At 39.2% G+C, this 18,045-nt stretch overlaps 1 protein-coding gene across 1 annotated transcript; it reads left to right on the forward strand.

The window, feature by feature from the left end:
- Positions 1 to 765: 765 nt before the first annotated feature.
- On the forward strand, positions 766 to 12,180 carry LOC149290686 (actin-related protein 2/3 complex subunit 1B-B). Its single transcript, XM_089488483.1, has 9 exons — positions 766 to 829; positions 2,296 to 2,400; positions 2,829 to 3,051; positions 5,522 to 5,629; positions 7,212 to 7,418; positions 10,104 to 10,179; positions 10,992 to 11,188; positions 11,522 to 11,612; positions 12,110 to 12,180. The coding sequence occupies exons 1-9, from the start codon at positions 766 to 768 to the stop codon at positions 12,146 to 12,148; spliced, it is 1,110 nt and encodes a 369-aa protein (XP_089344609.1). The 3' UTR covers positions 12,149 to 12,180.
- Positions 12,181 to 18,045: the final 5,865 nt, after the last annotated feature.

The following is an 18,045-nucleotide window of genomic DNA, read 5'->3' on the forward strand; positions in this document are numbered from 1 at the left end:
TGAAGCATTTTGGTGTGTTATAGACAATATTTTTTTTCAAACTTAATTTAAAAAATGTATATGAAGCACTTACAATACATTATCAAAATGGCATTCTCTATATCATGCTAGGTGAATGGACAGACAGTGCCTTTTCTAGTGTGGTCAATGTGACTCACTTGGATTGCTTTGTGAAAGAGTTAAAAGTTACATATTGATAAAGTATATGTTGTTTGGATACAGGATTTGTGCAGATTTTCATGTAAATATTCACTTGTGTGAGAACATGGAATAGTAAGAAGCTTTTGCCGTACATACACAGAAAACACAAAAATTATAGCACAGAAGACTGTAAATGGAAAGTATTTGACTCATTTTTTTATTGGATGTGTGCTTACACAGATACTCTTCTTTTTTATTTTGTTTTTTACATTTGTAAAATGTATGTTCTTAAAGATCTATATAGTGTACACACCAAAATATTATATAATTACACAAGTTAAAGTATATATTCGCTGAATGGCAGAGTCTAGGATTTTTCTAAACATACTTAACCCAAGAGCCTTCAAAAAATCTTAGCAAAATAGAACAAAACCTATACTAAAAAGTATACTTTAGGTATGATGTTCATAAAATATAAAAATACTGACCTTGGAGTCCTTGAAATAATTGTTACCCAGTGATTTAAAAAGTAAGTTAGCCAGGAGAGAAATGATGGAGTATGGAAGTATAATGTATGTGCTGGAGGCTCAGTGCTTATACTATTTCTGCTCTTGAATTTTAGAAATGGCATTCCACAGCTTTCTTTTGGAACCCATCAGCTGCCATGCCTGGAATAAAGATGGAACCCGTGAGTGCATACTAGCCTTGCTTCTCTGACAATGTGTGACATATTTGAGAAAAGCAGATTGTAAGCCTCACACCATTATAACCCTGCCTCAAAAATCAGCCAACTAGTAGTATTTTAATTAAGAGAAGAGAAAAGATGCATGTATGTGTCTGTGTTTATTCCTCTGTGGTATCTCTCGTACACTTTTTGCTTTAGGAGGTTCTGGTTAGAGGCTTGATAGGGATGGCTCTATCATTTACAATACATTCTTTGTGATCTTATACAACTGAGAAAGGCATTTAGAACTATGATAATGTATTATGTATTAGCTCCCATAAAAGAGGCCATCAGGGTAAGAAAGTGGGATTTGAGTCTCAATGAAGCATAGTTCCTCTTAAGAAGGGGCACTTGAGAAGTAGGATCTCATCGTCAGATATGCTTTTAAATATTTATATAAATACTAATTAACTCCCACACCATTATTAATCCCTTCCATATTGTCAGTCTACCTACATATCAGTAGCAATCATTCTGGGGTTTATAATTTTAAGTGTTGTTTTTCAGGTCTCTGTTATCAAGGGGTTAATAATAGCTCCAGAGCCGGAGGCAGGAAGTGGGTTAGTCACCACTTTAATGGGAGGGGTGAGAGCACTTCTCTATGGCACATAAGAGCTTAGTCATTACAGTATTTGTTTTATACATATTGCACAAAAATATATTTATATCACATTGGAAACCATATACTAATGCTGTCCTTAATAATTCAGTTAACTTATACTAAGGAGTCATATTTTTGTATAAGTCCAACTCATTCTCTGTAGATAGGCAGGCAATAACTAAATTCCAAAAATGGGTTAACCAACAAAATAGTTTTCATGCTAAGAAATACACTCTATTAGATAATCCAAGCTTTCTTAGTCACTGATTGAAAATCAATCAGTATTAAAAAGGATAAAAATCTGTTTAAAATCTATTCAGCGTTAACTGCATTTTGGTATTAAACACGGTTATTGTAAACGTGTTTAGGACAGATAAACAAAAGGTAGGCAATTTGGGTTCTATTAGATGGCTGACAGGCTTGTGATAAAATGCCACTTTACACTTTAGGATGGCTGCCATTAAGTTAGAAGAGAAACTAACCCCCGGGCTTACCAATGAATGAAACTGTTTCACTCAGAGTCCTTTTATGAATTATAACTTTTTATAACATCTCTGAATGGAGACTAGGCTAACTACCTTTTTACAAAAAAAATGCAGCTGGGGGACGTATTTTTCCCCTTGTCACCTCGCCAGCCTTCTTTGTCAGTTGTAAGACACTGTATACTATGTAAATAAAAAAGCCAGAAAAACGTATAGGCTATGTAGCAAGACTATGCATGTTTCTACCACTTCCTTCCCTTCTATAACCTGTGTACGTATGTATCCATTCTTCACTTCTTGGTTGGTTAACTAAACAAAACATGTTTGTTCCTTTTTTTTAAATACAGAAATTGCCTTTTGTCCAAATAGCCATGATGTTCACATCTACAAAAAGCAGGGTGATAAATGGACCAAAATCCATGAGCTGAAAGAACATAATGGCCAAGTTACAGGTGTGTTATTTGTGTGGTGTTATTCTGTCCCACCACTTGAAATATTAATTCATGGAGCTGAAATAATGTAAAATGTAAAGTATTTGGCAACATCCATATATTTGTGGATCTAGCAAGTTGTGGTGGTTCTCTGGGATTCTACTAGGTATTTTGTGTAAATAGGAACTATAGCTCACTAGAGGGAAATATGGATTCAAACAAATAATAGCTTATGCAGTTGGTCTAGAACAGCAATAAAAGCTTAAAGTGAAAACGTTGAGGTTTAAGAAGTTTACGGGCTGGCTATTTAGCAGTGTTTCGCTTGCGGGCAAGACAGACTATGGGGTATAAAATGTGTGGATCTGCTCAGTAATGTGGAGATCTGTCTAAGGGCTCTTGGTGTCTAGCCTCAAGATCTTTCAGAATTATTTTTTGCTACATACCTGTAGGTATCGACTGGGCTCCTGATAGCAATCGCATTGTGACATGTGGTACTGACAGAAATGCCTACGTGTGGACTCTGAAGAACAATGTATGGAAACCAACATTGGTAATTCTGAGAATCAACCGAGCTGCACGCTGCGTGAAGTGGTCTCCTAAGGAAAATAAATTTGCTGTGGGCAGTGGCTCCAGACTAATCTCCATCTGCTACTTTGAACAAGAAAATGATTGGTTAGTACAGTTATTCTTGACATGCAATGTGATTTAATTGAACATTATCTTAACAATAGAAAAAACTAACAGGTGGTGAAATACAGCGCTAACAAAACAACAATAAAAGCTCCAAACCCAACAATAAAGTGACTTAGAGTAAGTGAGCTGTGAGTAATAAATCACTAAATCAATAAAAACTCAATATATAAATCGTGTTGGTCACACCCTGTGATACCAAAAAATAAAATAAAGGGCAATAAAGAAAGAAATATAAAAAATGAGTACATATACTTATATCAGAATGTAGGAGGATCTTCTATCCGAATGTTTAAAACTTGTAACATGAAACATAAAAAAACAACAAATAATACATAGCGCAACCTCTAAATACAGGGTTGGTAAGATCAAAAAGTGATGCAGTATCAAACTCACACTTTACAACAGCACTAATAAAGTGCTATATGCATGGATATTAAGGAATAAATAAGATCGGTCAAGGTACCGCAGAACAAACATCCATATGTAGATTTAATTAGACGGAAGGTGGTAAACCTAAAACAGTCCGTTGGCGTCTTTCTTCTATAGCGCGCTGGTTGCTTTCGGATTCTTGTGTGACGTCTCGCAGGCTCTCCGGAGGTTCAAAAAAACAGTAGCACTACGCGTTTTATGTTAAGTGTGGTTATGATGTTTAAAGATATGGGGGACCTTCTATCACGGCTTCATCAGGTGCATCTACATATGGATGTTTGTTCTGCGGTACCTTGACTGATATCATTATCTTAACTAGGGCTGCAACTAACGATTATTTTAATAATCGATTAGTTGGCCGATTATTTTTTCGATTAATCGATTAATCGGATAAAAAAATAAAAAAAAAATTCAATTTAAAATAATGTAATAAAAAACGTACAATTTACACTTTCATCTCTTTATCACAATGGCCTCTCTCTCTCTATTCACCTTCTTATTTTACTGACATAATAATAAAAGCTACAAGAACCCAAACACTGTGTTTCTCAAACTAGGTTTTAATACAAAGTTATTAGTAAATATTAATTCATATGTTAACTATTTTTCATATTTAATAAAAACTATGAGAAAAAGCCTTGTTTAAATTTTTTTTATTTACCAATTTACCGGTTATGCACATCTGACCCCCAGCTTGCCACTCTGCCCCCATATATGCCTTATACCTCTTATATGCCAGTGATATCCCACTGAGCCCCCTGATATACCTTTTACCCCAGATATGTTTTATGCCCCCATGATATGCCTTATACCCCCTATATGCCCTGAAATTCATAATACCCCCCATACACCACTATAACTCACCCATACTCGACTCTGGCTCCTCCCCCTCCCATACACCACTCTGGCTCCCCCCCTCCCATACACCACTCTGGCTCCTCCCCCTCCCACACACCACTCTGCCTCCTCCCCCTCCCATATACCACTTTGCCCCCTCCCATACTCCACTCTGCCTCCTCCCCCTCCCATACACCACTCTGCCTCCTCCCCCTCCCATACACCACTCTGCCTCCTCCCCCTCCCATACATCACTTTGGCTCCTCCCCCTCCCATACATCACTTTGCCTCCTCCCCTCTCCCATACTCCACTCTGCCTCCTCCCCCCTCCCATACTTCACTCTGCCTCCTCCCCCCTGCCATACTCCACTCTGCCTCCTGTCAGCCACGGAGGTTCACAAGACACCAGGGAGCCGGGTAGAGAGGCAGAGTGCCGTATGGGAGGGGGAGGAGCCAGAGTGGTGTATGGGAGGGTGGATCCCATACACCCCTCTGACTCCTCCCCCCTCCCATACACCGCTCTGCCTCTCTACCCGGCTCCGTTACTGACAGGAACTTTCACTGAAGCTTCATAGAAGCCTCAGTGTAAGTGAAGGTGAGTAACGGAGGCTGTCTGTGCGATGCAGACCCCCACCGGCTGACAGAGAGGATGATTCTCTGTCAGCCGGTGGGGGTCTGTACGATGCGCACAGACAGCCTCCGTTACTGCCCTTCACTTACGCTGAGGCTTCTATGAAGTCAGTAACGGAGCCGGGTAGAGAGGCAGAGTAATGTATGGGAGGGGGGAGGAGTCAGAGGGGTGTATGGGAGGGGGAGAGAGACGGAAGTGAGAGACCGGCCGACAGTGAGGGGAATCCAGGTCCCCTGCAGCGTTGCGGGGGATCTGGATTCTAGTGTTATAATCCGATCGCTGTTCATTATCGATTATTATTGATTTTATCGATTAGTTGTTTCAGCCCTAATCTTAACAATGCCTTTCCAGCTTCTTCTCCTTTAAATATTCTTCTCAAGAAGAATGTTTATGTATGGACATGAAGTGCTATCTTTCTACTATACTCATGTGTGTATATATAATGCCACCAAATATAAAGCACTATTGTTTTTGCTTGGTAATTGAAGCTTCTTGTAGTGCTTCAATGTCTTTTGTGAGAGGTAATCTACCGCCTTCTACCTCTTCCTGCAGGTGGGTTTGCAAGCACATTAAGAAGCCAATCCGTTCTACCGTGCTGAGTCTGGACTGGCATCCGAATAATGTCCTCCTTGCAGCTGGATCTAGTGATTTTAAAAGCAGGTATAGTAATGATCAGTGTCTTGGTAAAGAATAAGAAAAACGAAAGGTCTGGTGGGCCTGAGATAATGAGAAAGGGTGGATTAGACTATTGTATTAATTATAAAACATTTCTGTCTATGAATAACTGTAACTGAGATACATTGAAATTTCCGGGTCCGGGGTTTAGTTCAGTTGAAGAAAAACCAAGAGCTCCCAGACAGATTAGAAATAAAATAACATAAGTAAATAAAATACACTAGGCTCAGAAATGGGGGAGACAAAGTATAATGCTTTGTCAATGTTCTCCTGGGAAATGGTCCTGCCATTCGTGTGTATTTTACTTTGACACGTACCACCTACCTGTTGGAGACCATCTACATCCTTTCGTGGATATGGTATTTCCTGATGGCATTGGCCTCTTTCAGCAGGATAAAAGTGCCCTGCCACAAAGCAAAAACGGTACAGGAATGGATTGAGGAACACCACAATGAGTCCAAAATGTTGACTTGGCCTCCAAATTCCCCAGATCTCAATCCAATCAAGCAACTGTGGGATGTGCTGGACAAACCAGTCCGATCCTTGGTGGCCCCACCTTGCAACTTACAGTTCTTAAGGGATACTGCTAACGCCTTGGTGCCACCTTCAGAGGTCTAGTGGAGTCCATGCCTCGATGGGTCAGGGCTGTTTTGACAGCAAAAGGGGGACCTACACAATATTAGTCAGGTGGTCATAATGTTATGGCTGATCGGTATCAGTATACATACAGTAAGCCATATGTAGATAAAAAGGTAACAGTGTAATAATAATAATAATATAGGTCAGCTTAAAATCTTACAGTGTAATATCATGACAGGTTTCACAAAGAAAATATGGTGGCATCTGTTACTACACAAGATAAATGTATTTTTAAGTTTAAAAAACCTGTTTGGAAGCCAAAGGCTTAAATTATGTTGATACAGGAATGATGGTGAAGAACCAAGCTGTGCAAATGAGTATGTAGGGTGCAGGGCCAAACAGGATAGTCAAAACTATGCACAAAGGATATTGAGTGCCAGCAAAATATGTGTGTCTGTACAGGAAATTAGCACTGAATACATACATAACACTAAATGAAAAAACAAGCATCTGAAGTGATATGTTAAATAACAAAGTTTATTAGATACAGCAGTGCATGCTACAGTGAAAATGATCAGTGGCAAAAGAACGTAAATGGTGCGGTTGGTGATCACACCAGCATGTTGGCAGAGAAGATGCTTTTATCAAGGGTAGCAATGTGATAAAGGCATTGTCTTTTGTCAAAGTGTGAGGGCGATCTCACCACTCGTCATTTTGCCATGGAATGTGTTTTTAATCATAAATCTAACAAAAGATAGTTTTTACTTTGCATATTACTTTAATTGCTTGTTTTTTTGGTGTGTGGCATTTATTATTTGTACTTTCAAGAATTCAGTGTATGTGTGTAACTGTTGGGTCTAGCATGAAGCCTATTCTTCTGGATCTATTCAAAACATTTTTCTTCAAAGGGTAAACCACATTTTGCTGCACTCTGGGTCATGCCAGTCTGTCTTTCATACACAAATGTTGTAACAATGCCTTTCCACAGGATCTTTTCATCCTATATTAAGGAAGTAGAGGAACGCCCTGCTCCAACTCCTTGGGGCTCCAAGATGCCTTTTGGAGAGTTGATGTTTGAGTCCAGCACCAGTTGTGGATGGGTTCACAGTGTCTGTTTCTCACACAGCGGAGACCGCATGGCCTGGGTGAGCCATGACAGTACTATTAGTATTGCTGATGCTACCAAAAAGATGAGGTAAGAGGAGGACTAGGACTACTATGTCTTATTTTTTTTTTTTTTAATAGAGTGGCAGCAGGATCCATTATGCCACATTGAAAGTTGTGTAGATGGGTACAGTGATGAAAAATAAATAATGTAAAAAATGTTGACTGGGTCTAGCAAGATAAAACAAGCTATAAGCACATGTATACAGAGATGAGCAGAAGATAGAGAGGAGATGTGTTTGTAAGAAGTTTACATCAATGAAAACACAAATACTGTAGGAAATCTGCAAGGCATTAACAAACAGGATACTAAGGGAATAGGTATTAGAAACCCAGCTCATGTGTATACATTGGCAGCAGTTATTTTCCTCTCCATTAAGAGATTGCTTCCTTTTGGTTGAAGCTGCCTGCTGACAGGGTATAGTAACAAAAAGCAAATTCAATATAGGAAATGGATTATATTTGTTTTCTTAACTTTTGCCATTGTTACCAGCTTCAGTTAGGTAAAATAAAAAAAAATGAAAAATATATTTAAAAAAAAACAAACAAAAGAAATAGATTGGAAAATAATAAGCACAAACTACTGCCTGTTTTAATACATCAATGACACGATCATGAGAAATGTTATGTAGATTAAACTTCCTTTTCAATACATTTGCTCACTTGCAAGGTCCAAAAGAAAGGCTTCTCCCACTCCTGTTCTGAAATCAAGGCCTGTCAGTACGTACTCAAGTGCCTTATAGCCAATGAGTGTTAATGCTGTATCACCTAACTAAAGGCTAAAAATAAACGGTATTTAACCCCTTAACGTCCATTGCCGGGTCAGGCACGTCATGCAAAACGGTCACTTAACGACCCATGATGTGCCTGACACGTCATGAGACTTAAACAAGCTTAGAAAGTGATCAACAATCACTTTCTAAGCTTAAACGGTGTTGCTGTAATGCCTCAATGTCGAGGCATTCAGCAACACAGAAATCGGCATCATGGGCCATGTCTGGCCCCTCCGCGGGGCGTCAACAACCGCCATACATTGTATGTGGACGCCCGTTTTAAAAGCGTTTAGGAGGCGATCAACAATCACCTCCTAAACTTCAATGGTGTCGCTGGAATGCCTCGATCAGGTACTGCATTCAACCATACAAGTCAATGGAGCCCAGCTTTCTAATCACTATGTGATTAGTAAAATAAAAAAAAATAATGAGAAAAAAAAGGTTAAAAAAAACATGGTAACATTTAAAATCCAGTTCCAGCAAAATGTAAAAAAAAAAGTCCAAAAAGAATAAAATAAAAAAATAGAGTTTATTATTATGAGCAAATGCTAAAATTAGCGCTGTATCTTCCCAAAAATCCTGAGACGGAAGAATTTAAATAAAAGCATTTCAAACACCCAAGGGGTGTCTAATTTAAAAAAAATTAATGGTTTGATGGGGTAAATTGGAGTGGCCGGGCTCAAAGATAGGGCATAGGCACAGACTGACCGTAATGGGGAAAAAAAAGCGCACTTCCAAAATGTGGCATTTTAACCCCAAACACCAGACAAACTCTTACATGTGGGGTATGACTGCACTCGGGAGATGTTCCTGAACACACATTGGGGTGTTGTTTGATAGTGATGTATACCTGGAGCTATAAATTTATACCCAAAGTACAACTTGTTTAAAAAAAATACTACCACAAAGTGTGCCAAAGGCTGGTGGTAGAATCTCATGCATGGAAAGGGTTAAAATACTAGCATTTGAAATACCTTGGGGTGTCTATTTTTCAAAAATGTATGGTATGATGGGGTAAATTGAGTTAGCCGTCTTCAAAGATGGTCCTATTAGGACATGGGGGCAGAATGACCAGATGTAAAAGTTCCAAGTTAAAAAATGTGCACTTCCTAAATGTGGCATTTTACCTCCCAAACAACCTGACAAACCCATGCATGACTGTACTCGGGAGATGTTGCTGAACACATATTGGGGTGTTGTTGAAAGTGTGGTATACCAGGAGCTGTAAATCCATACCTGAAGAGCAATTTTAGCGATAAAAAACACAAAATAAATTACTACCACAAAGTTTGACAAAGACTGGTGGAAGAATTAGTGCATGGAAAGAGTTAAAATTCTAGCATTTGAAATACCTTGGGGTGTCTAGTTTTCAAAAATATATGATTTGATGGGGTAAATTGCGTTGGCCGGCTTCAACGATACCCGAAATGGCACATGGGAAGAATTACCAGATTTGGAAAAAATGGTTTTGAAATAGCAAAACGCTACTTGTACTTAATGCTCCATAACGTGCAGAAAAAAGCAAAAAAACATAAAAACATTGGGTATTTCTAAACTCAGGACAAACAGTAAAATATAGTTAGTAGGTTTTTTCATTACCTTTTTTGGATGAGTAAAATATTTTTGGGGTAAAAGTCAGAAAATGTGGGGTTTTTTTTTAAATTTTTCATCATATTTTATTATTTTTTTTATGGGAAATTAGATAATATGATCAAAACTATGGTATCTGAAGAAAGCCCTTCTTGTCCTGAAAAAAACCCATATAATTTGTGTGGGTTCACTAAATGAGTGAGGAGAAAATTACATCTAAACACAAACACCGCAAAAGTGTTGAAACAGCCTCGGTCCCAATGGTACAAAAGATAAAACACAGCCTGGTCCTTAAGGGGTTAAAGACTATTCTTTTGATTGCCACTCTCCTAATCAATGCTTTCCTTTGGCAGGGTCACATCCCTGATGACAGACACTCTGCCTCTCCTGTGTTTGACCTTTATCACTGAAAACAGCCTGGTTGCTGCAGTAAGTAACTTTAAAAGGTTTTTTTTGTGTGTGTATAAAATGATGTGGTGTACCGTTTAGGTGGGATGTTTTTCTTTTGTATGATAACTGAAATGTTCAATGACATGTCAATAATCATCATGTAATTGTATTGGCTATTATATTTAGTTTCATTCTATTTTCAAAATAACTAAATGCATTTTTGTCTAAAGTTTAGATTAACTAGTAGGTGGACAAAATCATGCGTTAATAATCTATTTAGAATTTAGCACCCACAATAAATGCAAATAATTAAGTACACCCGCATATATTCATGGCTACCTTCTCAAGATAAGTTGGCACAGTGAGACTGGAATAAAATCCAAGCAGCTAACATACCAACTACATGCCTGTTAATTGATGCAAAAAGGAACACAAATTGGTGTACAAGACTGGGACTTGAACTTTACCTACAAAAGATGCAGAAAAAGAAGCTGAAGAATAAGAAAATAGATGTTCAGTGTGGAATTTACCCTTACAATCAAGAAATGCCTTTATCTTGGTGACCCATTGCACTTGGTTACGCAAGGCTAACATGGTGCCTGACTAGCTTTTTCTCGTAAATAGGTTCCCTACTAAGTTTTTCTAGCAAGCATGAGACATTGGGAGCTGTGGCCTTTTCATCTTTGCTGAAAATGGTCTACCTTATCGTCTCTTGGCGCACATGCAATTTTATAGTACAGTGGAAAAATCATATATGCAAATATATTTTTATCCACGCAAATAGAATTTGTAACACAATATATTCTCAGAAATTATACATATGCACCACTTTTTTTTTTTTGCTTTTCCAGGGTCATGATTGTTACCCTCTGCTGTACACCTATGATGAAGCCCAGGGGATCCTGAGTTTTGGAGCCAAGTTGGATGTCCCCAAGCAGAGCTCACAGAGAGGACTGACTGCACGTGAGAGATTCCAAAACCTGGATAAGAAGGCTAGCAGTGATACAAACAATGTCTCCCTCGATTCATTGCACAAGAATAGCATCACGTAAGGATGGAACAGGCACAATGATAAGTGGGAAGAGCTAGATTGGGAAAAAAGAGGCAACAACTAAAACAAATGATAGCTTAAGCTATGCTGGCAATTGATATCGTAAAATACAATTGAGGGGCATGAGTTAAAGTATAATTTACCCCCTCCCAATTTCATTCATGTTTTTGGAGGTGAGAGCGCAGCAGTAGATTTTAGTCTAGAAGCACCTGAGGAAGGTGGTGCCAGTCTTCTACACCAATTAGGAACAGTTGAAGCTGTATAACTATATAAACTCACTCTATGAAAAAGTGCTATAGGATCGTGCATTAACTTTCATCTATGTCACAGTCAAATATCTGCGCTCAGTGGGGGTAAAGCAAAATGTGTCAAGTTCTGCACTACAGGAATGGATGGAGGAATGTGCATCTGGGACATCAAGGTAGGCAACACACTCCTATACTGGTTAATGTCCTTTATACAATAAGTTAGATTTGAAATAAAAACAACAAAATAAAATTCTAAATTATAGAAAAGCAAAGTCTTCAAACACTGTACTTTTGTACACTGTAAGTTTGTAAATGGGTCTGTTAAAACAGCGCATTAATGAACAAACCATTAGCTTAAATTAAAAGCATTAGCTATATAAAAAGTTTGTTTAGAAGAAGTTTCAGTGATATTTCAGTATTTATTTATACCCACCTTGTAGAAACACATAATACTATGGTTAGTTATGGAACCTTTCTAAACCCTCCACCTTTTTTCATAATTTGTATGCTAGTTGACAAGTTAACAAAATATTAAGTAAACAAAACATTAGGGGAAAAAAGCCCCCAAAGTTTTTACTTCAGAGCCAAGTATTTGTGCTATCATTTAATAAAACAATTGAATGAACTTATATATATATAACTTATAATATTGTTTTTGCTTATCCCAAAGAGTCTGGAATCTGCAATGAAAGATTTGAAGATAAAGTGAACATAACAAAGTCATGATATCAGTAATTTGACCAAACTGCTTCAACCATATATAAAGCATATGCAAAGCTTAAATTACATTACGTATTTTCATGGTCTGTTTCTATATTGCAATGATAAGTAACTGCTTTTTGCAGCTTTAATGATGAAACAAAGTATGCTGGTCATAATTTTTTACTTTATCAATCCAATAAATCTTTTATAACTACTAAATCTTTTGCATTGATTATTTGTTGGAAAGAAAACCATTAAAATGAGAAGTCTTGCCACTGGAAAAATTCCTAAAAAAACAAAACACCTGCCTTCCTGTGATTTGCAAGCTATATGCAAAATTTGTTTGTGTTGTGCACAAAAGTAAGATTTGTTCTGAATTAATTAAATTTCTTCGGGTTCACAGATATTACATTGTGTATGGAGCAAAAGGTGGTTTATAAAGGTATTGCAAGTGCACAAAAGACACTGCTATTCTAGCATAAAGATAAGTAAAAAATAATTAGCAACCGTATGTATATTTCTGTTACAGATGTGGTACCTGTTTTGATACCTCCTATGCATAGATTGATGCTCTCTCAGTTAAGGGTAAAACAGGCTTCTTTATTGTGCATAGCTTCATAACATACAACTGCCATGCTGAGCTGGTTAGCTCCAAACTCCAGTTGCTACAACTCACACTAAACTCTCCAGCACCCTCTGCAGGTGGGACATAACATAAACCAAAATACTATAAACTTCTAAGAGATGCCCGATCAACGTGGGTTTTGTAAAAACAATTCTCTCAATTGTGTGTAGGTGCCAACAAAAGACGCCACAAAATAGGTTGGCGCTCATCTTTTAGAGGGACACTCCAGCCACCTAATGCACCTTAATTCATATGACAACTTAGAGGTCTCTTCAAATTTCCATGGTGTCCCTCTTGCAAATACATGGGGGTATTCTGCTGAAGCCCCAATATGCAGTGGACCATTTGCCTCTCCCAGTTATTTTCAGTGTATGAGATACGTTTGGCCGAACAAATTTTCTAACTTGTCATATAACTACAGATAGCGCCAGGGGCGGGCTGGGCCGGGGGGCAAGGGGGCAATTGCCCCCCAGGCCGCCCTAAATCCGGGCCGGTGGGCCGGACGGACGACCGGCAGACGAGCATTCAATGCAGCCGCAAAGTTAAAAACCAAGCGGCCGCGAGCAAGATTGAATGCGGCCGTCATGCCAGTAGCGAACCTGGCGGGGGAGGGGGGTGGTCCGCCCCGGCTGCCGCTCATCTGAGGGGTGCCACCATGCCGGCACGCCTTCAGAAACGATGTGCGCGGCAACAGTGGCTGTGCGCCGGGACTTGATGTCAAATCCCGGCGCACAACACTGAAGCCACGCCCACCGTCTTCCGCGCTCAGTGCACAGGACAGGAAGAAGAAGAAGAGGAGGAGGAGGAAAAGTGAGAGTGAAAGAAGAAAAGGTAGGACAAGATTCAGGGAGAGTGGATTAGTAAGTGTGTGAGAGTGATGGGTGTTGTGCTGAATGTAAGTGTGTGAGAGTGATGGGTGTTGTGCTGAATGTTTGTGAATGAGGGTTTCCGATAGCATGGATGTGTAAGTGTTGGGGGATAGCTTGGCATAGAGAGTCCATAATCACATTCCTTTCATGCCCATATTCCAGCTTGTAGTGGCTGCCTAGGCATGATAGGAGTGTGATTGCTGTTATAAATTATTTTTTGGTCCAACTTTGGTGTGTTAACACTTTTATTGGACAGAATAATTCAATGACAGTATTAATATATATATATATAATTGCAAACAGCAATCACACTCCTATCATGCTAAGTCAGCCAGCACATGCTAGAACCTGGGCATGATAGGTTCGTGATTGTTGTTATATATATGTGTGTGTGTATATATATGTATATATATATATAATGTTAATATTGTTATTGATTTTTTTGTCTAATTTTGGTGTTACTTTTAATAAAGTATTTTAAAGTTTTTTTTTTTTGTTTTTTTTTTCCAGTTTTGGCCAAGTGAATGCTGAATTTTCAATTTCAGTCCAGAATTTTCATTTCGGTGCATCCCTACTATATACTATGCCACTCACTAAAGTGGTAAGCCTACACCACATCAATGTTTGGCTTAGTATATAGTGATAGGGGTTGTCAGTGTCTGGCTCAATGTATAGGCACACATTGACAGGGGTACCGCGTAATCCCTAAGCATATAATGATAACAAATATGCTGTACCCCTGTCAATGTTTGCCTAACCATAGAAACTATGCAGTTTTAAAGTGTGTGTGTGTGTGTGGGGGGGTGCCACATACAGGGTCTGCCACATACAGGGTCTGCCACATACAGGGTCTGCCACAGGTGCCAAATACTCTAGGTACGCCCCTGCATCATGCGGCTGTCAGACCCAACGGCCATTCCTCAGCTCCTCTTCCCACGTCTTAAAAGGGGTGGGATGAAGAGCTGGGCATGGCCATTGGGCGGCACGGTGCACACCGGCCACTTTAATTTCATTAGGCGCTGGTGGTGTGACTGCCGCACGACGGCCGCTTTCAATGTCGCTCGCAGCCGCTTTGATGGTGCGATGGGCCAGTTGACTAGACTTGCCCCCCAGGCCTTAGGCTGCCAGCCCTCCCCTGGATAGCGCCATCGCGAGCTCAGCAGAATTGGCAACCCGTGTGCATGCACCGAAAGCATTCCTGTTGATTTCGCTTCCACTCATTGGCTGCTTTAATGGAGGCGGACACAGCTATAACTTCTTCCTAAGCCAAGTGCTTTTTTAGTGGTTTATTTATTCCTATGTCATTCATACGTCATTCATACGTCATTCGTACTTTAATATATATTCTTCTTTAAAGATGCTGTCATGGACATTTTTGAAATCCTTTTAATGCTGGTTTTAATGCTTCATTAGGTATGGCCTAAGCAATATTTGCCACCTAGGCCCAGGCATTTGTTGATTCCTCTTTTGTGCTGCAGCACGGTATTGGAATACGCTCATATACCGGACCTACAGGGAGCTCTGCCCACTAGAGGAGCACCAACGTCTATCCCATGTACAGTCAATGTAGGAGCTGTGTTTTTCATATCATTTTATTTAAAATGTTTTAAGCAACGTTTATAGGGTCCACAGGTGTATTTATTGGCTATTCCTTAACTCCTTGTGTACATATTGGTTATCTCATACCAAAAATGTATTGATATTGTTTCCGGGTGAGCACAGTCCGGGTGAATCGCTAGATAATGTTGCCTAGTATACCTACCAAAATACATTTTCAAAACCAATCCATTTATTACCATGTTACTCTTATGGAGGGGACTATTTTAGGAACATCATGGGAAGCCACAATTACACTTTTTCGGTGTCGTGCCTGCTCAAACCCACGTTTTCAAAGCATTGCCTGAATAAAGAAATAATTGTGCCCATCTAGCCTCAAGTCTGGGCCTTGGAAGAGGTATATTTTTTTGCTATCATATCTTCCTAAAGTCTCAGTTTTTTAAAAGCAGCCATAGGCAACTAGAATTTGTAGTATGTACTTTTTTGAAATAGACTGCTTTAGGATATTCAGAGCTGTCAGCAGGGTTTTTATTTGTTAGTAGTATACGACCCATCAATTGTACCCCAAACAATGGCGGCTTTTGGAATTATAAAGCTACCATGTCTAAATACACTTTTTTTAACACAAGTCCTTAGTTTCAATATCATTGCATCTTTTCTGCAGCTATGATGCAATGCTTGGCTATCATCTACAAAGCCACAAGTCTTAAAACAAATGCTTGAGAAGTCAATCACTTGCACGTTGCCAACATTGCTATTTGCAGTGATCGCGGGCACGTCCGCTTCATACCAATAATGAGGTGGCAAAAGATGGCTGAGGAGAGTAAAAATTTTTTTTTAGAATTTTCATTTTAGCTGCTTGATCACTCATAGTGATCAGCAGTATTAGAGTTTTTTCTCTACACGTAAGCTTGAAGGAGTTTAAGGGACTTAACACTGCAGATCCATAGGTTTAGGCAAAATTCATAAAACGTCAATAAAAATTTAAATAAAGAAAAAGTAGGTGTACATGATCTAATTTGAAACATACCACATCCAAAACATGACATACAGTGACATATTTTACTGCAAAAAAATGTTACTGGGTGTACAAGTTAGTGGAGTTAGGAACTGGTCATACTCGCTGAGCTGAGGCTCAGTGGACCACCTCATAACTTACTGTGGAGATGACATCATATACTGGTGTTCTGCTTCAACAGTTTGAAGTGGATGGAAAACCAAAACTTTGAAGACTTTGCATCTGTCGTTCTAAAATGTGTCTACAACTCCATCCATAACTATACCTCGTATCAGATGGGTAAGCATGATTCAAACGTGACATTTTGCTGTGGGAAGTATATATATAGGTTGATATTTAACATTTATGCATATAGAAAATATACCCACTGTTTATACCACTTGCACCGAAATGATGCATACCGTATTTGCTCTGATTACAATCGACCCTGGTATGATTTCTGACAGCCGGGGAAGGTCTGCGCGATGGACGCAGACAACCCCGGCTTCTAACCGCACCTCCTTCCGGCTGCAGCGGAAGTTGTCTACGCGAATTGCATAGACGTCTACCCGCAGCCCTGCCTACACACCGGGGATTCAGAAGCACCGGTAAGTTTTGGGGGGGGGTTAAATGGGGGGCATAAGACAAGAGGATCCAGGTCCCCTGCAGCGCTGCAGGGGATCTGGATCTTAGTCTCATAGTCAGACCTATTTGAGGTCTGATTATAAGACGACCCTGATTGTAAGACGAGGTGTATTTTTCAGAGCATTTGCCTGGTCTTTTTGTGTCGTTCATACCACTTGTCGTGGTATCCCCTGTAAAGAAACTTTAGGCAATGGCCGCATTAGACAAAATGGCTGTTTTACACTAATAGGAGAGTTGGCAGGAAAGCTCCAAATATCACTCATTTCACTATTCATTATGAAGGCCCAACACTAGAAAGTTTCTCCAACATGGATGGCTGAACTGGCCCTGTATAATGTATAATTCAATGTGTAAAGAGACCTTGAACAAATCTCACTGATTTAACTATACATTATAGAGGACTTATCTATAAAATAAAGAGAAAGTGAAGAAACTGAGACACAATTCTCTTGCAAACTCTTATCAGCTTTAACTTTAGTCAATAAACCCCAATGAACGGTAACAAAAATGTTGGCTTTGGCAGGCGAGTAGATCGGGGCAAATGAAGGACAGATACTTTAGTTGGGGATTACTGAGCAAGTAAGTGAAGGGTAGTCTGATTATTGGACTGAGCTGGCCACTGCTAAGCAAAGGTGCTTACTGTCTACTGATGTTATTCTAATTTGCAGATGGACCTTTGCTTAGCAGTGGCCAGCTCAGAAGAAAAGAAAGGAGAAAACCACAAGTATCTAAGTAATAAGAATAAAACCATTTAAAAAAATTACACACTGCAAGGATACCTGTGGTCTTGTTTCTCCTTTCCTGTAATTTGTTTAATCCAAATGTAATGATCGCAGTAGAAAATAGACTGAGCTTAACGTTGCTATAAACTAAATATTTTCCTACCACATTTCCTTATATTTTACATTACAAACCCAAATTAACAAAAATGTGTTCTATTAACAACATGTGTTTGACATTTACACTGCTAAACGCTATACACAATTGAGAAAGAAATAGAATAGGCTTTCATTTGAATTCCAATCTTTATTTTCCTCCCTTGAAGAGCACAAGCTCCTAAAACACTCCGTGTTTCAATAATATGCATAAGTGTGTATCCAGTCTCTGACTGTTGTAGCCTGGGCTGGAAACTCTGTGCCAACTTAATGGAGAGGTGGTATGCTGGGGAGAAGGGAGGTGATTTGTCAAGTAATTTGAGAGACGCAGGATAC

The sequence above is a fragment of the Sceloporus occidentalis genome, unplaced genomic scaffold (genome assembly GCF_023333645.1).
Source record: "Sceloporus occidentalis isolate IW3139 unplaced genomic scaffold, rSceOcc1.0.p SCAF_38, whole genome shotgun sequence".
Lineage (NCBI taxonomy): Eukaryota > Metazoa > Chordata > Lepidosauria > Squamata > Phrynosomatidae > Sceloporus > Sceloporus occidentalis.